At 42.0% G+C, this 23729-nt stretch overlaps 1 protein-coding gene across 4 annotated transcripts in view; it reads left to right on the top strand.

Annotated features, from left to right (window-relative positions):
- RHBDD1 (rhomboid domain containing 1) overlaps positions 1-23729 on the top strand; it is a 124922-nt gene that overhangs the window by 41161 nt on the left and 60032 nt on the right. For all 4 annotated transcript variants that reach the window (XM_080799137.1, XM_080799138.1, XM_080799139.1 and 1 more), the window contains exon 4: positions 22608-22696. In XM_080799137.1, the coding sequence (XP_080655263.1) occupies positions 22608-22696 (89 nt within the window). The remainder of the gene's footprint in view (positions 1-22607; positions 22697-23729) is intronic.

The following is a 23729-nucleotide window of genomic DNA, read 5'->3' as shown; positions in this document are numbered from 1 at the left end:
TGAGACCTTTCTTGTTTCTTGAGAAAGGCTTGCACTGCTATATATTTTCCTCTCAGGACTGCCTTTGTTGTGTCCCACAGATTTTGAACTGTTGTGTTTTCATTATCATTTGTTTCCATGAATTTTTTCAATTCTTCTTTAATTTCCTGGTTGACCCATTCATTTTTTAGAAGGATGCTGTTTAGTCTCCATGTATTTGCGTTCTTTCCAAATTTCCTCTTGTGATTGAGTTCGAGCTTCAGAGCATTGTGGTCTGAAAATATGCAGGGAATGATCTCGATCTTTTGGTACTGATTGTTCTGGAGAATGTTCCATGTGCACTAGAGAAGAATGTATATTCTGTTGCTTTGGGATGGAATGTTCTGAATATATCTGTGATGTCCATCTGGTCCAGTGTGTCATTTAAGGCCTTTATTTCCTTGTTGATCTTTTGCTTAGATGATCTGTCCATTTCAGTGAGGGGAGTGTTAAAGTCCCCTGCTATTATTGTATTACTGTCGATGTATTTCTTTGATTTTGTTATTAATTGGTTTATATAGTTGGCTGCTCCCATGTTAGGGGCATAGATATTTAAGATTGTTAGATCTTCTTGTTGGACAGACCCTTTGAGTATGATATAGTGTCCTTCCTCATCTCTTATTATAGTCTTTGGCTTAAAATCTAATTGATCTGATATAAGGATTGCCACCCCAGCTTTCTTCTGATGTCCATTAGCATGGTACATTGTTTTCCACCCCCTCACTTTAAATCTGGAGGTGTCTTCGGGTCTAAAATGAGTTTCTTGTAGGCAGCATATGGATGGGTTTTGTTTTTTTATCCATTCTGATACCCTGTGTCTTTTGATTGGGGCATTTAGCCCATTAACATTCAGGGTAACTATTGAGAGATATGAATTTAGTGCCATTGTATTGCCTGTAAGATGATTGTTACTGTATATTGTTTCTGTTTCTTTCTGATCTACTACTTTTAGGGTCTCTCTTTGCTTAGAGGACCCCTTTCAATATTTCCTGTAGAGCTGGTTTGGTGTTTGCAAATTCTTTCAGCTTTTGTTTGTCCTGGAAGCTCTTTATCTCTCCTTCTATTTTCAATGATAGCCTAGCCGGATATAGTATTCTTGGCTGCATGTTTTTCTCATTTAGTGCTCTGAATATATCATGCCAGTTCTTTCTGGCCTGCCAGGTCTCTGTGGATAGGTCCGCTGCCAATCTAATGTTTTTACCCTTGTATGTTACAGACTTCTTTTCCCGGGCTGCTTTCAGGATTTTCTCTTTGTCGCTAAGACTTGTAAATTTTACTATCAGGTGACGAGGTGTGGACCTATTTTTATTGATTTTGAGGGGCGTTCTTAGCATCTCCTGGATTTTGATGTTTGTTCCCTTTGCCATATTAGGGAAATTCTCTCCAATAATTGTCTCCAATATACCTTCTGCTCCCCTCTCTCTTTCTTCTTCTTCTGGAATCCCAATTATTCTAATGTTGTGTCGTCTTATGGTGTCACTTATCTCTCGAATCCTCTCCTCGTGTTCCAGTAGTTGTTTGTCTCTCTTTTGCTCAGCTTCTTTATTCTCTGTCATTTGGTCTTCTATGTCACTAATTCTTTCTTCTGCCTCATTTATCCTGGCAGTGAGAGCTTCCATTTTTGATTGCACCTCATGAATAGCTTTTTTTATTTCAACTTGGTTAGATTTTAGTTCTTTTATTTCTCCAGAAAGGGCTTTTATCTCTCCGGAGAGGGTTTCTCTAATATCTTCTATGCCTTTTTCGAGCCCGGCTAGAACCTTGAGAATTGTCATTCTGAACTCTAGATCTGTCATGCTACCTATGTCTGTATTGATTAGGTCTCCAGCCTTCGGTACGGCCTCTTGTTCTTTTTTTTGAGGTGAGTTTTTCCGCCTTGTCATTTTGTCCAGGTAGGATTTGCTTTCTCCTGCTGTGGAATTCCGCTGTTCTTGGTGACTGAAGTTGGTTTTGGATGGTTTCTTGTTGATCTTCTGGGGGAGGGGCCTGTTGTAGTGATTCTCAAGTGTCTTTGCCGCAGGCGGAATTGCACCGCCCTTGCCAGGGGCCGGGCTAAGTAATCCACTTGGGTTCGCTTTCGGGAGCTTTTGTTCCCTGAGCGCTTTCCGTAGAGTTCCGGAGGACGGGAATGAAGATGGCGGCCTCCCAATCTCTCGGCCCGGAGGAGCCGAGAGCTTGGGGTTCCGCTCCTCAGTGCGCTCTCAGAGCAAAGCGCTCAATAGCCCCGCCTCCCTGGCTTGCGGTCGCCCCTCGAGGAAAGCAGTCAATTGTTGGAGCTGGAGAAAAGCGCCGGGTCGCTTTTGTCTCCGCGGCCTCTGGCCGCGCTCCGAGCCCACCCAGCCTGCGACCGGCACAAGGTAACCCCGGGCTTAGAGCTCACTCCTCGGCTTTGTCGCTATAGCCGGCTTCCCCGCTCTAATACCTGCGAGCTCTGCGGCACTCAGACACCCCCAGTCCTTCTGTGACCCCGCGGGTCCTGGGGTTATGCTGACCCCGCCTGGGTTTCCCCCCAGTTTAGCCTCTGGAGCGATGTCTCCCAGTGGAGCCGACTTTTAAAAGTCCCGGTTTTGTGCTCCGTCGCTCCACCGCTTGCCGGGTGCCGGCCCCTCCCCCCGGGGTCTATCTTCCCGTCGCTTTGGATTCACTTCTCCGCAGGTCCTACCTTTCAGAAAGTGATCGATTTTCTGTTTCTGGGATTGTTGCTCTTCTTCTCTTCGATTTCCCGTTGGATTTATAGGTGTTCACAATGGTTAGATAAGCTATCTAGCTGATCTCCTGCTACCCGATGTCGTCTCAGCCTGCTACTTCTCCGCCATCTTGACTCCTCCCCCCTAATTTTGACATCTTAACATTAATTTGGCACATGTCTTAAAATTAACAAGCTAGTATTGACACATTATTAACTAAAGTCCGTACTTTATTCATACTTTCCTAAGCTCCTTTTTACATTCCAGAATCTCATCTGGGATGCCATATAACATTTAGTCTTCATATCTGCTTAGATCCCTGTGTCAGTGTAAGCTGCCATGACAAAACACCATAGACAGTGGTGTAAATAACAGAAATTTATATTCTTACAGTTCTAGAGGCTAGACATCCAAGATCAAGATGCTAGCATGGCCGGTTTCTGATGCAGAATCTCTCCCTGGCCCGTGGATGGCTACCTTCTCACTGTGTCCTCACATGATAGGGAGAGAGAATAAGAGAGGGACACAATCTTTGGTGTCTTATCTTCTAAGGGCAGTAATGCCAGCATAAGGGCCCTACCCTCATGACCTCATTCAAACTAACTACCTCTGAAAGGCCTCATCTCCAAATATTATCACATGGAGATTTAGGGTTTCCACATATGAATTTGAGTGGGGGCAAAATTCAGTCCGTAGCAGCTCCTCTTGGTGGTGATAGTTTTTTTTTTTTTTTTTTAATTTTTAATGAAGAGTTGTAAAATATTATTTCTCAATGTCTGTGTGTATAAGCATTAACTTCCTTTCATTTGCCCTCATGTGATTCAGAAGCAGTGTTCACCTAGCCACTAACATGATTTCTAAGCAAGTTTTAATTTAGGTGTATGAACCTATATTGTTTTCTGTAATTGGACAGTCTTGCTGTGGTTCCATTTTAAAATGTATATGTCATCATAGAGGGGAGTATGAGAAATTTCCATCCCAACCAGAGCTCACCAGCACAGAAGTTGCCTGCTGTCTGTAAATTAGTCAGACCTTGTTTGGGGCCTGCTTTACCCAATTGTCTGGCTCAGAATAACAGAGAAGAGCAGTAGGTAGAAATAAGGAAGCAGCTGGTTTTCTAGTTGACATAGAGTTGTCTGGAATAGGGCTCCCTACTCAGGTTGAAACTAATTGGCCATCATGCTGTGATGTAATTGTGGGTGTGCGCTTGGTGGTACCTACCTAATCTTAACTAACTAGGCTTGCTAATGATCAACTCTGGTGACTTGGTGACAGGTGCAAGACATGGGTTCGTGGTCTTGGATGTCTCAGGTAATGATGACTGGGGGGTACTTTTAACAATTGAAAAGTTATATATTCTGTGCTCAAAGGTGATATCACTGTGTGCATCTTATTAAATGGAAGAGCTCTGTGTAATGTGTCTTATCGAAAAGGGGTGTTTTTTAATCTCAGAAGTTAATTACCAGATGTAGCAATTACTTTGACTTGATTTTCATTTTACTAGTATTTTTTTCATTAAACAAATAATGAACTCTGTGAAGCACAGCTATTTCCCTTTGGAGTATTTAGAATGCACTTTGGCCTGTTTGGAATTTTTTTTTTCAGGAGTCACTATTGGAGATAAATGTTATACAATTAAGTATTCACTCTCAACTAATAAGCTGATAAATCACATCTCTGGAGATTTCTGATGTATTTACTGAATTCTTCCTCTTTCAGTATAGGAAGGAATGTTTTAAAATAGAAAGTTCTTTACATTTGCTAATTTCCTCCTTCCTCATCTGCAGTCTTAAGTGATTTTTAGTTAAAAGTCATGGGAGTTAAATAGGCAAGAGGACTGTTTTCCATTTACTTTCAGGTTTGGTTCAAATTATGCAAAATGAAGACAGTCGGTGCTATGAATTGAAATCATTAGTGCATCAATTATTCTGTGATAACCAGCTGAGAACAGGCTGCAGCCTCCTTCCATTTTAAAGTTGGCTTCTCATTAGCTTATGTGAGAGATAAAATGATTTCATTCTAATTTATCTCTCTTTAAATGGACATTGTTCTCCTCTGTATTTGAGAGGAGAGCATTTTAATTTTGTAGTCATTTATAACACACAGGTCAAATAAACAAGTTTTATTTCTAGCAATATATGTCTCCTCTATTATTTATGTCAGCATAGTTCCTTTATTCTAAGACACACTTTTTTTTTCCCCCCTACATCTTTTTGGGACCAAATAGACCACAAACATAGTAAAGATACCATCAAAAATCAGTAGGGAAAATAGAGTTATTTAGCAAATGGTCCTTGAAGAATTAACTACCTAGAAGAAACTAAAATTAGAGCTTTACTTCACTCTACTTCAAGACAAATTTCTTATAGATTATGTTTAGAATATTTTGAAAAACATGTAAAAAATGTCAAGAATATGGGAAGGAAGAGTTTCAGGTTTTGAGTTGGGAGGACATTTCTTTTCTTTTTTTGTTTTTTTAAGATTTTATTTATTTATTTGACAGTAAGAGAGACAGCGAGAACAGGAACATGAGCAGGGGGAGTGGGAGAGGGAAAGCAGGCTTCCCACCAAGCAGGGAGCCCGAAGGAGGGCTCCATCCCAGGACCCTGGGATCATGACCCGAGATGAAGGCAGATGCTTAAAGACTGAGCCACCCAGGCGCCCCGGGAGTAGATTTCTAAGCATAGAAGCAATGAACATGATGTCAAATGAAGGCAAAGCAACACATTTTTTTCCAGATCCTAATAGGTTATGTGGCAAAATAAAAAGGAAAAAGTATAAATTAGGAAAAACAGAGTCACTTTTTTGTGATGAATAATACTGTAAGAAAAGTATAGACAAATTGAAAAAGTTCATCCACAGAAAAAACATCAGTGGCTAATAATTGTATGTCATGAACATTGTTAACCAAATAAAGGCAAATTAAAATAATAACCTATTTTACTCATTAATAAGATTTAAAAATTATCACTGTTGAGGATTTGGTGAAATGGAAGTATACATAAACTTATGATAGGATGCTATATTGGTACAAACTTCCTGAAAAGTAATCTGCTGGTCTGTATAAAGAGCTGTAAAAAGTTTATACCTTTTAATTTCATAACTGTCCATCTAGGAACCTTCCCAAATTATAAATAACCAGGAATACAGAAAAAGATCAACATAAGTATACTTATTGTGATGAAGTATTGGAAAATTGGAAACCACCTAAACGCCCAACAGCAGGTAAATAATAATAAGTCATGATGCAATAGAATACTATACAGCCATTAAAATGATACATTCAGAGGTTATTTTGATGGAATTAAATATTGGAAACATTAGAATTAAACTTGAAAATCCTCGAGATAAGGATAGAAAATAGAATGCAGTGTGTATTATGTATAATATGATTTCAATTTTTTCCTTTATCTTTTTTTGCCTAAATTCTCTATACTGAGCATGCATTATTTATAGTAGAGAAAAGGAGTTATGAAGATATAAATGGAGAGTAGCACATTTTCATGAGTATCTTCATACTGTCATCAATCTTAACTTACTGGTCTCCTATAAATTCTAGGAGGGCAAGAATATCATCTGTCTGTCCTATTCACAGCTTATCCTCATCATCCTGAGATGATACCTAGCACATCATAGTTACTCAGTAAATGTGTGTTTAGAGTAAAGTGTGGGGTGGCTGGCCCAAGTAAAGACAAAAGGCAAAGTGGGAATAGCCAAGTTATTGCTCCATCTCCAGAAGTGTGGGGTGGGTAGTAAAGAAAAGTCAGATTGGAAATCTGAGTACAGAGCTGGAGGGCAAAGTCTAGGCTTCAAGTGAGAAAAGGGAAAACAGCCTTCGGAAGACTGAAAGGGCAGGTCAATACCCAGGCGAGAACCGGCGAAATACCCTGCGACATCCCACACGGAGACCACGGTACCTGCGTGAGATAGACGGGGGTTGTCTAGGCACCTACCAGGGCTCCTTCAGTCAGCTCTGGAAACAAGGAGATTTCATAGGCCATATTCTTGGATCACAAAGTAGTAATAAAGACTTAAAAAACTAAATAGGAGCCAAAGGAATATACAATCCCAATAATCCTAAGCACTTGGAAATTTAAATAACTCCCTTATTTAAGAGGAAATTAAAAAAAGAACTTTATGAATTTAAGAGGAAATTATAAAAAGAACTTTATGAATTATCAGAGAGAACACTCCATATCAAAACTGGGGGCTATGGCTTGATGATATGTTTTTTATAATACGCCAATAAAGTTAATGAAGTAAGTAACTTAAACCCTTCATTTAAGAAACTATGAATGGAACAAATGAAATGTTAGAGGAAGGCAAAGATGAAAGCAAAATTTAATAAACCAAAAAAGGGAAATATGATAGAATCGATCATTGAGGAATCTTGTTTTTGAAAAGACAAATCAAGTAGGCAAGCTTGTGACAGGTTTAACTAAGAGATTTAGAATTACCTGAAATAGCAGATATGAAAAAGGGAATGGAAGGATTGGTGTGGAGGAAGCTAGCTCAACTTCGGAAAGACCTGTGTTGGAGGGAGGATATCTTTTTCTGGTTTGAGAGATCACCCGGTTTCTCCATGTGTGTTTTCATTAAAGTTTTGGACTGGTATTCTTAAAGTCAAATTTTCTTCCTAAGAGAGAACATAGGGATTTTGTGATCCAAGGAATATTTAATATATAGTTTTTTAAGTCTTTGAGTTCCTCTGATGTATTCCAACTCCTGCATCACTGTTACATACAAAGTCAAAGAGTTGATGAGCTCTTACCAAGAGAACACTCATTTGCAGAATCCGTTTATCCAGGACTCCTGACCCTGTAACTTTAGAGGGAGGATTTCCCAGTGTAACTGACATTGTGCAGATTTTGATGAACCTATTAATTTAACTTTGAGGGTGGTATAGGTTCACTGGATGATATATACCAAGTGATTTGAACTCTGAACAAAAGGTCACATTGCTCCCTTTTCTCTCAAGTGATTTTGTGAAGTGTGATACACCAGTGGGTAAAAATATCTTAGGACTTGCTAACGAAAGACAGTGTGTGCAGAATCTGCTTTTCTAGCACATATTTTTATAGATGTTGAAAATGCTGTTGTCAAACAGTATTTTAAAAACTGTCAGGTGTGTGTGTGTTTTTCAGATGAGTTTTAAATAATTCAGTACTTATGCAGGTGGCAGAAAAATGACTTTATAAACTTGCAATGCTCTTTTGTACTGAATGTACAAGTAGAGTCTATAAATTAAAAATGAACACTATCCAATCCATCTTTTTACTAATAACCAGTGTAGTATTGATGGAAATTTGCTGTTACTAATGTTTTGGGGTTTTTTCTTCCTCATTAGACAATTACCTTAAAGTCATTTCGGCATAGATGCTACATGTGTTCATGTAGAGAAAGAGGTTTCTGAAAGCAAGCCTTGTCCGGTTTATCTAACTTGATGGTGATTCATGGCAGCCTCTCTCCCTCTGCTTCCCTCCTGTGAGCTGCTGAATGAGGGTAGAGTAGACAGGAAGGATGGTTTGCTTAGAAGAGCCCCCTCCTTCAAAAGTCTAATTGCCTGAGAAAGTAGAGGTCATAGATTATTATGAATCTTACCCACATTTCTCATGGACTCATTACTCTCATGGACTCATTACTTACTTTTCTCCTGATCTTCTTGTTCCCAGTTTCTTTTTCTAAGGAGTGACAAGCCAACTGTTTATGTGAAAAGGCTGGATGGAACACACAGTTCTTGCAGATGAAGAATTGTGGCTTTTCTGAAGCAGAACAATTTTCTTCGTCATCATTACAAGTGTTACTTGGTTTCGTTTTCTTCAGTTGTGTATTTTGTACTAATCATAGCGGTATTATTCATGTTTAGGAGTTATCAAATCTGGAATCTGATATTCTCAGAGTTAGCAATTAGATAACTTTCATTGCAAAAGATTTAAGGTGCATTTGCAGGGACTAGGAGCCACCTGAGTCATAGCCACAGAAAATGGAGGGTTATGGTTAGACAGTAGACACAGGGTTGGTGAGAGCCCCTGTCTTGGAACCTTAAGTTGAATGCTTTTTGCATTGTGGCAGTCATTTTAAAGATTTGATGGAAGAAACAGTAAAAGTTCATTTAAAATTCATAAATTCCACTCCAGTGTTTCTCTGCGTACACTGCCTGTGATTGCTATCAGGCATCTTGAGCACGCTGATTATACACTGTTTGACACACATTGTTTGTAACGTATTTCAAGTGCTGCAGACTGACTTGTCCTGGGTCTGATTCATCAGCGCTGTTGTTCACGGTACGGGTGGAGGTAGATTGCCTCACTAATGAGAGAGGGGTTCTGCATGTGCTCCATATTATTCCAAGTTCTTCCTCATAGGACTTAGTCTTTAATGATGGCTAAAGTCTGGGTTTCATAGATTTTTGCATGTTAATTTCAGTTGAGTTTTCTTAAGGTCCAGCTCAGGATCAGTGGTAAAAAGAAAACCAGTTGGGGAATGGGCAGCAAAAGATCTTAGGAAATAGTTAAAGAAGATTAAAATCACCTGGTAAAATAGAACTTTGGGTAGATTTGAGGAAGGTGCAGACTCTTTTTTGAAAAAGTTCACTGAGGAAGGCAACTTGGAAATCAGAGAATATTGTTTGGTTTTTGTGGAAGTGCCTTGAGGGTCAAAACGTGACCCATAGTATCGCTAGACTTACATCACATGAACAGGTATCTGGTTCCCAGTCATAGTTTTAGAGTCTTGCTCCCACTGTTCCTCACTGCAGATGATATCCTAGTTAAACTTTCTCAGACTGAGCATCTAAGGTAAGGATGGGCAGAAGGTGTATCCATCTGAGAGAGCATCCTGGGGATGGATCCGTCCTGGAGACCACCTTTCTGCGCACATTTATTGGCTACCGCTCCCACTTTCTCCTGGCTCTCTACTTTATAACCTTGGCCCTCAGTTTTACTTCTCTAAATCTCAGTTCCTTATCTGTGAAATGGGACCAATAATAGTACCGGTCTTATGGACTTTCTGGGAGAATTCAAAAGATACCCTGGGGAAAGCCCTGAGCTCAGTATCTTGCTCCTCAAAAGAGCTACCCCCACTTCAGTGCCCCTGAGTTGTCTTCTTTGGGTACAGGGTACAGGAAGAATAACTGAAGCTAGTCAGAGCATATCAAAGTCTTTAAGAGCTGTTTGAGTCCCACAAGCCCCTTGGAAGTACGTGCTAACAACTTACTGAATAAAATGTCTATCAATTTCAAAGAGCTCCTTAATAGAGAGAGCAAATAGTGTTTCTCAGTTTAAAAAGTGAGATGTTTAAATTTTTTTCTCACATTTTGCTTGATATCTGCAATATGTCAGGCATTATATGGAATACTTCTATATGTATTTTCTCTCTTAATCCTTGCAACGTTGTTATTATTATTTCCTGCACATGAGGAATAGAGCTGTGTCTGATACAAGGTTGTAGGTTCTGAGAATTAGGTAGCTCAGTGATGTGAACGTCTGGATTAATAATTCTTCAATGTGGTGACATTCTTTTGACTCTGTTATTGGAATCATCAAGTCCCCCATTCCACCTGGAGTCTTAGCTTACACTGGGACTGAGACAGTGCATCACAGAATTCCCCTTCAGACTTGGAGATCTTTTGGTTCTACATTGCACCAACCATTGGACATTTTCATTGCAATCCTCTGGTTATAGTTTAAAGAAACCCAGCTCAAACTAACCTGATCAAAGGAAAGGACCTCTGTTGGCTTACATAACTAAAATTTCCAGTGGTGCAAGTCAGTGTTTTAGAGACTTGAGATACGGTAGAATTTGGGTGGGCAAGCAAGGGCGTCAGGATTTTGTCTCTTCTCGTGTTGACTTCTGTGTTAGTTACTTATTGCCTGTAATACATGCTAAGTGTCATGGCTTAAGAGAACACACACTTTTTATCTCATGGTGTTTGTGGGGCAGGAGGCTAGGCATGGTTTATCTGGGTCTTGCTGCAGGATTTCTCACAAGACTGCAACAAAGGTGTCGGCCAGCACTAAGGTCTCATCTGAAGGCTCGACCAGGGAAGGATCTGCCTTCCAGGCTCTGTTCATCAAAGAACACAGTTCCTTGTGGGTTGTTGTGTTAGGAGCTTTGCTGTCACCTGTCAGCCAGGGGCATACTCAGTTCCTTGCCACTGGAATCTCTTCATAGGTTAGCTCAGAGTCTGGCAGGTTCCTTCATTAAGTCAGCAAGAGTCCACTAGTAAGGCAGAAGTTACAGTCTTACATAACACAGGAGCAGAAGTGGCATGCTGAATGCTCTTTTGAAGCAAGTGACAGGTCCCACCCATGTGCAGGAAGAAAGGTTTATAAAAGGTAATGAATACCAGGAATCAGGGGTCCTCAGGGCCCATCCTAGAATCTGCCCACCACAGCTTCATTCTTCACAGGCAGAAGCTCTCCCACATGGAGGCAGAGTTGACCACAAGCTCCTGTCTTACATCATCTTAGAGCAAGTGGCAATTCTAGAGAAAGTAGAGCAGGTTTTCTCTTTAGCTTCCATATATGTATCTGGAACCTACCAACTGGGATTCCTGGCTGGACGCATTAGAAATCAGTTCTGGCAAACTTAACCACAAAAGGACTAATTGGAAGGCTATCGTTTTCTAGAATTGTTGAGAATACTGAAGCACTGGGCTGGAAACACCTGAGAGAACTGGATGGACCCCAGACACTGCTTCACTGGTCTCTTATCGCTAGGTTCTCAAGATTCAATGCACAGTGTATCTCCTTGGCCAAGTAGAGGCCCTCTGCCTGTGTACGAGCTGCAAGGAAGGGAGATGAGGGTATATCTACCTGCCTTGGGGCTCTGTTGGAGGTGGGACTATTTCTTTGACTATGGCAGTGCTCTGAGATGAGCTTATATGAGTCTCGTGGCTTCCACAGATGTGCAGCCTAGCAGGTTGCACTGCATACATGGATTCTCCTCTCCAAGGCTGTTTTCAAAACTGTGTTGCTGGTGGGACTGTGCTCCTGTGCCTTCTAGGCTTCCCAGCAAAGCTGCTGCAGGAGCCTATGTGATCTCAATGTGATCTCAATGTGATCTCCGGGTCTCGGAGTCAGGCAGTTAGGTGGGGCATTCCGAGTCAGAATTTTGATTCCGACCAGATTTAACCACAAATAGAATTTAATTTTTCTGAAATTGTAGGCTAACTTTATGATCCAGTTTTGCTTCCCAGTCTTTCTGTTGGATCTATGGACTTGGGGATTACCTTAACTCTTCACTGTTGTCATCTTTGGCCATGTGTATATGACTTTCTTGGATATGTGGGTACACTAGCTGAATTATCGGGTTTTTATAAGTCCAAAGAACTTGTAAATCTTTTGAAGTAATCTCACATGTTTCCTTGCATGAATTTTCCAAGTCATACTTACTTTCTTGCAGCATTACATTAGAATATATTAAGACCAACTTACCAAGAAAGGAAACAGATGTTACTTCTATGGGGTAACTTGTAGGGTAAAGAGTGTTCCCTATACTGAAATGTTTTTCTTAATGGCCTGTTATGGCAGCTGTAATCTCACCATTAGAATTTGAACTTTGGCTGAGATGAGTAGACCTCAACACTTTAAAATCACCTAGGGAATTAACAAAACCAGAAAATAACCAAAGAAAATAACATCAGGTCCTACATCTAGAGCAGTTTTGAAGACTTTTCAGGGGTGGAGTCCAAGGAGCTTTAACTTTTAAACCTCTTTAAGAGATTCTTATGTCCAGCCCGGGTTGAGAAGGGGTGAGAAACAGTGGATCTAGACTCCCCGCTGGCAAGGGCAGCCCATCTACTCATGTTATGGTGGCTGGGAAGAATGTGTAGAAGTATTTCCACGGTTCACAGTTGAGATCGTTCCCTGCTGCCCTTTCTTCCTTGTGTGTCCCTGTGATGACCCTTGTTAACCAAGGTCATTTATGCCAGTCTCTTCTTGCAAACTCAGAGAGCTCTGCTAGCAAAGGGCCATGGAATTTCCCAGTATCCACACTGCTTCTGCAGACCTCTCCATAAGACTGAGATCCCAAGAACATCTATTTGCTTCATAACAGTAGCACATGTTAAAATCAGGCTATAAACAATCCAACTTCTCTTTCATTTTATATTTACTTTCTGGAGGTGATGTGCAAATAATCATTCATGTGGTATCCAGAAATATTTTTGTCTATAGTAATAGCAGATGGCAGAGCATTTTTCACACGCCAAGTTGCATTCACTCTACCACAGTGCAATGTGGAAGTGATCATGGCCCCTTTCAAATATTCTAACTCCCCATGTGCCTTTCAGTCATGGTGGGAAGTTTTCTTGCATATCAGTTCAATATGTTGTAGATTTACTTGGAATCCTTGGAATTTGTACATAGTGTAGTCACATGGGAAGTACTTTGAAAAGAAATATTTTTGAGGCCTAAGGAGCAAAGGTCATCCATTCAACAAACATTTAATAAGCATTTGCTATGTGCTAAGCCAGTGGTTTTCCACTGGGAGAGGTGGCTTAGTCCCTAGGAAGGAGTTTGGAAATTTGCTGGGTTGTGTTTTGTTATCATAATGATTAGTTGGGATGCTACTGGGGTTTGGTATAGAAGGGCCAGAGGTCCTAACTGCCTTACACTGTGCAGGACAGTCGCCTACGAGAATGATCCTACATAACTCCCCCATCCCCACATCTGTCGAGAGAACATTTATGTAGGTGAACAAGCTATTTATGATTATCTGAGCCTAAAACCTAATTATGCTTTTCATATAAACACAAAGATGTGTGTGTGTGTGTGTGTGTGTGTGTGTGTCCGTGTGTGTGTTTTCTTGGCATGAATTTAGTATACAATGACTTTTTCCAGGAAAATTGTAAATTGAATTGTAAATGTAACTTAAGGGAAAATGTCCTTCACTCTTTTTGGAATCAAAAGTTATTTTCCCTCACATAAAGTCTTGTCACTGATGGAGCCCTGCATGGGGTCTTTGAGTCACAGAAAGCCCAACTGTATCTGTCTGAATTTATTCTTCCAACCTTCATCCAGATTCCATATATCAGGGTAAGCAAAGGATTATTTTCTGTGTCTTCTGGTGGTGTTACATGTAAAATCGTTCCTAATGTTCCATTGGATCACTTGTGAAAATTTTTCCTTACATTACAGCTAGGGTATTCTGTTGAGTTGAGATTGTGTTTGTGTATGTGTCTGTGTTTTAAAAAGTATGTGTTTAGAAATTCCACTTCAAGAAAACCGAGGGAGCATTACAAACTGTTGGGGCTTAAGGGGGCATTGGCTTGAGCCTTAGGGTTGAGAGCCATTAGATTATGCAGCAGGGCAACTTGTAGATAGGTCAGCAGCCGAGGAAAGACCTGGATGTTAGGCGAATGCAGAGGAGTCTTTGCAGAAGCCAGAGGATCACCCCCTACCGTGTCCCACGGGAACAAACGCACTGGCCAAGGGTGTGACTGGGGAGGCTGTTTTGCTAGGGCTTAGCTGGGTGGAGTGGAGGGCAAAGGCAGTCAAGAAGGCGGAAGCATAGCTTTAGCACGTGGCTCAAGCTTGGGGGGCGGTAGGGCTGGGGGCTGGAGTAGAGAGCTAAACCTAAGGGGCACACAGAGGCATGTGGAGGATGCAACAGGCCTTGCTTGTGTTTTATTTTATTGTGTTGTATTCTTGCTTGTGTTTTATTATTGGTAGCACTAGGGGAGCTACCAAGAGGCTTATGGATTGGGAGGAGGCTTGCTCATTAGAGACAAGTGGTTTTCCCAGCCATGAACCTGAACTGGGCTGGAGCAGGGCAAGGAGGACTGAGCCAGGGAGAGACCTGAGCTAAGACCCTGGCAGCTCGGATAGTCAGTGAAGGTGCACTTTGGTCCTGAAGCTGTGTCAGACCCAGGCTTCAGTCCCAGGTAGTCTAACTCCAGTTCTGTGTTCTCAAACACTCGCCTGGATTACCTGAGAGGCTGGGGTGTGTGTGAAGGTGCACGGCAGATGAAGGTGCACGGCAGAGAGTTTTGGCACGTGATATCTCTTGAACAGTGAATATGGGAAATGAGGTCATGTGACGTGTCTGGCGAGGAGAGGAACCCAGGCCTCACTTCTGGAATTGGATTCTCTTTTCATATCCCTGCCCCAATTAAGTGTGTGGGGGGTGGGGTGGGGGGTGGTTGCTTATTTATTTTGCATGTAAAATAAAACTTACCTGTTGCTTTCAGCGTATTTGGCATACCTCTCATTTCGTTTTGAAAATCTGAGTAACCACAACAGACTCTGAAGAAACTGAGTAATCCTGCTGAGCTACGGATTTCATCTGGAGTGCTATTTAAAAACACTTGCCTGTGCCAAGTGGGGGAAAGCATTCTTCACGATTTACCCTAACAACAACAAAAATATTTAGATTTATCCACCACTGATGAGAGTAATACTGGTTTTTAAATGACGGCCTTGCCCAATTTCTGTGCCCTTTATATTTGAAAAATAATAATGTAGTTACTAAAACACTAGTATAAGAAATTTGGAAAATAGGGGAGTGTTACTCCCCCCCCCACCACACACACATTATCTGTGCTATTTTAATGTATTTCCTTTAAATCTTATTTTTAGGGGTGCCTGGGTGGCTCAGTGAGTTAAGCATCTGGCTTGGGCTCAGGTCATGATCTCAGGGTCCTGGGATCAAGCCTTGCATCGGGCTCTCTGCTTAGCAGGGAGCCTGCTTCTCCCTCTTCCACTCCCCCTGCTTGTGTTCCCTTTCTCACTCTTTTTCTGTCAAATGAATAAATTTTAAAAAATGTTTTTAAAAAATCTTAATTTTAGATATATATGTGTTTGTATGTGTATAATGTGTTTTATGTTGTACACATAAAGATATAGTGTAAACAGGTAGTCCAGAAATCCAATAAAGTGAGATATGAGAGCAATATTTTGAACCATCTTTCCCCTCAATTTCTAACTTAGTACCCAGCTACCTACTCAATATGATATTAGATGCCTTTACTTAGTTGTCTTGAAGGTATCTCTCCATAAACAGATCAGTACCAAGCCTTGTATTCTCCCCACCCAGGCCTCTCCTCTTCCCAGTCTCCCCCATCCCAGTAACAAGTTCCACTGTCGATCTTGTTGCACAAGCCAGCAGCCTAGATTTTCCCCTTCCCGCACCCCCCACGTGGAGTCCATCCTTGATTCTCCCCTTCCCACACCCCCTCACGTGGGGTCCTTCTGCAAGTTCTTTGATCTCTGCTGCCAGAATAGACTTGTCCCCATTCACTTCTCTCCGCCTCTGCTGAGACCACCTCCTTCCAGCTGCCATCATTCTCCGCCTGAGCCTCCTTACTGGTCTGCTCCACTGGCCATCTTGCCTCTCTAGAGTCTGCTCTCCCAGTGGACAGAATAGATCACTTTTAAAAATTCTCCCATTAAAAATTCTTCTGTGGCCTCCCACTATACTCAGGAAACAACCCAAATTCTTCTCCATGGTACATTAGGCCTATAGGATCTGGCTTTTGCCTATCTTTCCAAATTCATCTCAAGCCATAGGATGTCCTTACACTACCTCACTGTGCTCCAGTCACCTAAAAGACACTAAAAGAACTAAAAGTTCTTCCCAGCCTTGCAGCTTTTCCCTGTGGGAAGCTCCCCACTTCCTCTTGGGCATGCAAACTCCAAATGCCATGGATATCACTTTAATTTAATTGATTTATTTGAAAGAGAGAGAGTGAGCGAGCATGAGCAGGGGGAAGGAACAGAGGGAGAAGGAGAAGCAGACTCCCTGCTGAGCAGGGAGCCCAATGTGGGGCTTGATCCCAGGACCCTGGGATCATGACCTGAGCTGAAGGCAGACACCTAACCAACTGAGCCACCCAGGCATCCTATATGGATGTCACTTTTAATGCCACTTAAGGAGCCATCTCAGACCACTCTAAGAAAAGTAGACTCATTTATACTCAGCACAATTTACAGTTAGAGAGAGATTGTGTGTGTGTGTGTGTGTGTGTGTGTACGTTCACACGTGTGCTCCCACTAGATTGTAAGCTCCATGAGGCAGTGACCATATTTGTCTTATTTATGTAGTAGCCAGTCAGTAAGTATTTGATGAATGAACGAATGCTACCTTCTTGAACCAACTCGTGAAATTCTCTCGCTGCTGGGCTGAGGAGCATGGAATTGAGAGTCAAGGAGTGGTTAGGTGTCGTCTGTTCTCTGGAGGCTCTTTTGCAGAAGAGGCTTTTTCTCCCTTTGCAATACCCTTGTTTTTCTCCAAATCATGTTTGTCTGGGACTCAAATCAAAGTCAGTGGTCAGCTCCCAGCCCTGGGCTGGAGGTTGGTGCCATGCTTAATAAATCAACATAGATATTAGAGGTTGCATGGCCAATACTGCAGTGCCTCCCTTGAAAGGGAATATAATATTGGAAGGGGGATAGTTTTTACTTCTGCAGCCAAAGGTGGCAGGAACGGGGTGTGCCAGGGAATGCGGTAAAGAGAAAGAGCATATAGACCGAGTCTCTCCCACATTGTCATTGCCAAAGACACACAGTGGCATAGTGGTTGAAGAAAGCATCCAGGACAGAAACCAGATGGTATAAGAACAGTTTATCTTGGGAAGAAGCAAATCCTATCAAGGTCTTTCCTAGTGGTTTGAATGTTCAAAGCCTGAAAACTTCTTGCCACGTCTTGTTGTAATTCCAGTTTATTAAGACCATTGATAAAGATCCCCAAACAGTGCAAAACATATGATCAGTGAAGTCCCTGCCTGGTATAAACTGCTTTTACTGAAGGAAATTATGGGACATATGATACAATAGACCATTTCTAGCCAACTGCCTCTTCCCTTACCTTGTTCGCTTGCCTTGTCTAACACTGTGTCTCCATCAAGTTACGTCCTTAATGAGGCCGTTTGCCCTGCATACACCATGAGATTATGTCTTAGATTAATAACATTTTCTGCCTTCTGAGCTATCCCTGAGATGGCAGCTTCTTCAGCTGTGGAAAGAATTTGCCATTTAGCAGAGGAGGACCTTTATAGCTTGTCACAGCTTTCAATCATAGCTTTCGCTTTTGATTCTTTAACAGTGGCACATGGGAGCAGGAACATTTTGCATAACCACTTAGCTCAACCTTCCAAGTCGCCTCTGAAAGGAGCTAGGAGCAGTTTACACTGGCATGATAGGAAAGAACACTCTGCACTGGTGTTAATAATATCTGCATATAGTTTGCATAACTGAAATCCACAATCATCTTCCCTCCAGCTTTATTGCAATATATTTGACATGTAACACACAATAATACCTATAATAGCTTCATCTTAGTTTTGCTCCAAAATTACTTTTCTCCCATCACTGTCCCTTATAAGTAATGTGTACCAACATTGATTTGATTTTAACTTCTTGCTTTTTTCCTTTAGTCCTTTTTTTTTTTCCCTACAAACATGAATTGAACCCCCATTCTGTGTCCGTGCTCTGTCTCTGGTGGTACAGAGAACAAAAAATGACGGCCGAAGGTTTTTCCGAATTGTAGAAAAACACAAGACCTCAGATGGAGAAAGCACGGTGAATCTCAAGGAGGGTAAAGAAAATAAATCTACAACTGGAGTGATTGTAGTGTAGTGATAGTGTACCCAAAATAAGGAGAAAGTCTTAAAAGCCAAGAGAAAAGACAGATGAGTTACTGTCCAGCTTATATGTCTTAGCAGCAGCAGTTGACCCTATACCTATCATGCAAGGAGGAGGCTGACATAAAGACCTTTTCAGACATACAGAGAATGGCAGAATTTTCTACCTCAGACTCGAACTGAAAGAATGACTAACAGTCAGACTTTGGCAGGAAGGAGATTGAACCAGAAGTAGGTTACACCAGTACAGAACAGTGGCGCCTCAGAGAGATTGGGCTCATTAATAATCATCTAAACAAAATGGCTGCCTCTGTCTGAGGATTTGAGGACAAACAAGATGTTTTTCCAACTGAGTGCATAGCTACTTAGACTTGGCACTGAGGTTTGGAATTCTTCTGTGTGTGATGGATGATTTTCACTTCAGGCAAGGGTCTGGAATTCAAGCCATCCATGATCGTCTTAAAATTACAGGTGACATAGTTTGTGTATGTGTAATTTTTCTGCAGACAGGATTCACGGCTTTCATCAGACATTTTAAGGGGCTCAGAACCTGAGCAAGCTTAAGGACTACTGGATCAAGATATTGTCCCTGTCAAAATGAAATTACATTGGTACGTGCCCCGAAGTTGAGGAACGATGATCTGAATTTGAATATCAGATCTTTGTGGCACTCTTGAGACCCCAGACGAATGATATTTCTTCTCCTTGTCGTCCATCCGCGCAGTGCACAACCTGTGTGACTGTTCATGGGTACAGTGTATCTTACCAATTACAGTGAGGATTTGATTATAGCTCTTAGGATTTCTGAAGGGAGTCACTATTGAGCTCTCAGAAGAAATAAAGCTTATAAGTGACCAACTTGGGGATATAATGATAGGTTTAGTGCTGCTGTTTTGTTCAAGGAGAGCGTGTTTTATGTAACACATTGTCCAGGTATGCGGGATGGGGAGGGGTGTTGTGTTTAATCACTCTCTCTCCTGATGAGATTTGATACTAAAACAACAGTTAATTGGTGACCATGCATAACTTGTGTTTTTATAATACAGCCATCATATATGCTAGAAATGTGCATTTTATATGTAATTTTACTTCCACTTCTCTGCTTCTTCAGTAGTTACTTTTTGAGTGCCAGTGTCAGGCCATTTACTGCATGAGTAAGGCCATGGGTATAGGGTTGAATATGGTGATGCTGTCCCTGGGGATTACTTCGAATCAGGAGGGCAGGTGGCAAGCCACCACCAAATCCTCAGTTCCAGCCTAAGAGCCAGTCAGGTCCAGGGGAAGCCGTGTTCCTGAGAGCCTGCCACATGGGGATTAGCTGCGGGTGTGACTCAGAACAGTGTGCACGCTTGGAGGACAGCAGCGGGCTGTCCCGAACCACACAAACATTTAGGCTGTAACTCAGGCACGGGCCTCCTCAGACAGCACAAACATCAAAACACTTGTTTTCCGTGTGCGGTGATGACCCTAAAAGCATAGTCTGCTTCTGAAGCCGTTAACGGTCTTCCTCCGAAGCCCAGGCAGGGCCTCCTTGTGCCTCCACAGCACCTCAGGGGCAGGGATGAGACACCCTAACCCTGGGACAGGGGCTTCCTGTCCTGCTGGGAAGGAGACCATCTGCAGTTCCATTTCCTTTCTGAGGACACGGGTGTCCCTTAGAGGGCCCAGGCGGTGGTTTGTCAAATGTTTACCAAAGGCATGGAGAAAGTTAGTATGCCTCTTAAAGTGGGCCCGGATTTCCTTCTTCATTGGTGGCATCTCCCTTTTTTTGTGTGTCATGTTGAGGAATTCTCAGTTTGGAGCAGATCATAATCTCCTCTCGTTTTAAAAGAAGAACACCCATATATAGCTTAAATGTAGGGATAAGGGCAGCTAGGGTTTTGAAATGGGACTTCTGTGAAAATTTGGGACGTTGGGTGAGAATGTAGTCTGGTCTCTGGACGCCAGCTTTCCATCCCTGGTTATTTGCAATTACGTTAGGACAATTAGATTCTAACTCAAACTTCTGCAGACTCATTTAGAGAGATAAGAAATTCATTTCACTGTATTGTACTCTAAATTGTAAATGAGGCTCAGGACTGATTGTTTAATAGGCTGGGGTTTTAAATTGAAATTTTCTCCCATGTTATTTTACATCTATATGATTCACCATAAAGATTGGTTTAAAAATGTTGATGCCGTTTTATTCTTTTCAGTTAAATCGAGGTTACTATTTTTAAAAAAAAAATTATTCTGGCTGCTTCTTTGTATCCCTCAAACTACCACTTTCTTTGCCATTCCTAGAACTATTTGAAGAGTTTATTGTAGCCTAAAAATAGAGTAAAGTAAGCACTTTTTTTTTTTTTTTTTTTTTGGGAAAAGTTGAAGAAGAGCACAGTTCATGCTCTTCTTCCCTGGAAAATGGGAACCTGAGCATCTGATCCCATGTTTCTATTACCAGGTTACACATACTTTGAGGTAAACCCATGTGATGAAAGGAATAGCTCTTTTGAAGGAATGACTGTGTGTGTAAAGCGTGTGTGTGCATATGCGTGGAAGCACACACACTGTCACTTGCCGTGTGTGGACGTTTGCAGGAGCTTGCCTGGGCAACAGTGGGTTTGAACTGTCTGATGGAACGAACAGCAGTGCCTTCCTGTCTATAGAAGGCTGCCTCTCGTCTTTTGTCCAAAGTGTTCCGTTGTCTGTTCTTTTCCAATGGGTCTTTTTGCTAGCTCTACAACAGGGAGAATGACTCGGGGCTGTCTTACTTGTGCTTATCCAGGGCCTTTGCTGCAGGGGGAGGGAAAGGGTGTTGGCTCTGATTCTAGGTCTCCTAGGTTGGGTGTGGGGGGGTGGGTGGGGTCCACATTATCAGGCCCTGAACTCCATCCCTGCCCTGGCTCCCTGGGTGCTCTAAGTTGAAGATATAATGGGTTTAACTTGCCTTCGGTTCTGGGACACTTGGATCATTCATTCAGCCCATATTCGAGTGTCTCATGCCAGGCACAGCCCAAGGAACATGCAGCACATATGTGAAAGCTGCAGAATTCTCTGTGCCCCAGGAGTTTACATCAGCTCCTTAATAACTTTCGGTTGCTCCCACTTCTGGAGTGAGGGTCATTTCTGCAAGCTGTGGAAGTATTCATGCACTTGACCTTTTTTGTTTTTGCTTTTAGTCCCTAATGTAGCATAACAGATGAGTAAGAAGACATCATTGCTGCCCTCAGGGAATTTGTGAGAGAGACAGACTGGCAAGGTGTAAACGTGTCCCGACCCAGCAGGCCGCAAACAGACTATATAGGAAATGAAGAAGCAGTGACTGGGGGAAGGTGGAAGGAAAGAGGGACATATCTTTGTGGCAGGGGTGCCTGCCATTCAGCTCCCCTTGTCGTCACCTGTGAGCATGGAGGGGGTCTGGCCATGTAGCAAGGAGATGGGCTGCATAGGACATGAGAGTGGGAGGAAGGGATGAGCAAAGCCAAGTGCCCAGAGACCTTGACTAAGCAGATGGGTCACCAAGTGTCCCTGGTTGGCGGTGACATGACATCCTCATTGTTCTGGAACAGCTGATAGTAGAGCATGCAAGAGTTGGGGGCAGGGAGCCAGCTAGGTGATGTTCTTTCATTTATCCTTTGTCTCATTTAACAAAGACTTAGCTGGGTCTTGATTGAATCGCCAAGCTTAGATGCTACTTTAAGAGAAATGGAACCAATTTAATGCCCCAGCTCATCTTTCAGACTAGAAGTTTACAGTTTAGTTTCTTTTTGCTGAGTGGCTGAAAGGTACACATGAAGACAACTTCAGGGAAACAAGTGTGGACAACCCAGTGTCTCTGCTCTACTGGGTTTCTCATGCTCTTTGCCTCACTTGTCGGTGGGTAAAAACGCAGCCATCTGCTCTGCTGCATGGATAGCTAGTGGGCCTCACAGTGGCTGGATAATTCAAGATGTAATTCAGAGAAAACTGGTTTCATTTATGTTTTGGGATAAGAACCACAGAGAAAAACTGGAAGAACCAGAATGGGTTGTCTTGACCAAAGGCTTCCAGGGCTCTGAAGGAGCCAGCCCGCTTCTCTTGGTCAAGGAAGGAGATTGCATCTTAAACACGTGGTGGTGGTTAGTCATTGTACCTTTCTTTCTTTCTTTTTTTTTTTTTTTCTTTTTTTAAGGTAGGAAACGTTCTTTGGACAGAGTTAAATGCTGCTCAGCATAAAGGACGTGCTGTGGAACAAAGTCTGCAGACTGTGACAAATTAATATACCCTGGACTAATGAGAATACAGAATGTAGCTACTCAGAGGCAGAACAAATACTCACGAGGGGTCTCCTTCTCTCCTAGGACTTCCTTTGCCGGGCATCTGGCCGGGATTCTTGTTGGACTGATGTACGCTCATGGGCCTCTGAAGAAAATCATGAAAAAATGTGCAGGTACCAAACAAAACACCTTTGGCCTGACAACGCATTGGAAGTTCATCTTAATTTTAACAGAAACAGGGGCAACCCCAGGTTTCCCTGTGGTTCCTCTTAGGAATTCGCTCATAGGCTCTTTTTAAACCAAGAGGCAAAACAGCTGGTGCTGTTCCTCACACTGCGCCAAAGAAGGGGTGGCAAACCCAAACTGTAAACCCGAAGCTTTCGTAGGAGACATAGCAGAATGTTTCCCTTCAGCAGTAACGGTACTCACAGAACACCGAGATTTTCTTGAAAATGCAGAGAACTTAAGTGGGTTTAAAATAATGTGTTCTTGGGGCACCTGGGTGGGTCAGTGGGTTAAGCCTCTGCCTTCCACTCAGGTCATGATCTCAGGGTCCTAGGATCGAGCTCCGCATCAGGCTTTCTGCTCGGCGGGGAGCCTGCTTGCTTCTCTCACTCTCTCTGCCTGCCTCTCTGTCTACTTGTGATCTCTGTCAAATAAATAAATAAAATCTTTTTAAAAAATAAATAAAATAATGCATTCTTCTGCGGCATTCCATAGATTAATGTATGTGCAAGGCAGAGGTAAAAAAGAAAAGGAAATCTGAACTGAAGTCAAGGCCAGGATTTGAAAGGAGTCCGAGTGACCTTAGGTTCCCAGAGGGCAAGATGCATATCCAAGTCGGCTGTCCTTGAAGCAGGGCTCCTGCTTTTACAAGTTTTGCTGTTGGTTGTTTGGTGTTTTGTTTGGCTTTTTTCCCTCTCAAACTGATGCTCAATGAAAATACTTTATTTAGAAATACATGAATTTTTTTTAGCCCTCTTAATTTAAAATGCAATACTGGCTTTGACTTATAGGAAAGCTATTTTGCAAACACTTGTTTTATAGACTATATGAGTTCCAATATTTCATCTTTTATTCATGGGAAATCTTCTGAGACTATTTTACCTTTCCTTGAACCATAAATAATTTGTTTGAACAGTTTGTGCCGATGACTGGTATTCTTGAGAACCATATAATATTCATGATATTAGAAAGCTTTCTAGG

This window comes from Martes martes (genome assembly GCF_963455335.1).
Source record: "Martes martes genome assembly, chromosome: 3".
Classification (NCBI taxonomy): domain Eukaryota; kingdom Metazoa; phylum Chordata; class Mammalia; order Carnivora; family Mustelidae; genus Martes; species Martes martes.
The sequence above is the reverse complement of the archived record's forward strand: the minus strand, read 5'-3'. Positions and strand labels throughout refer to the sequence as shown.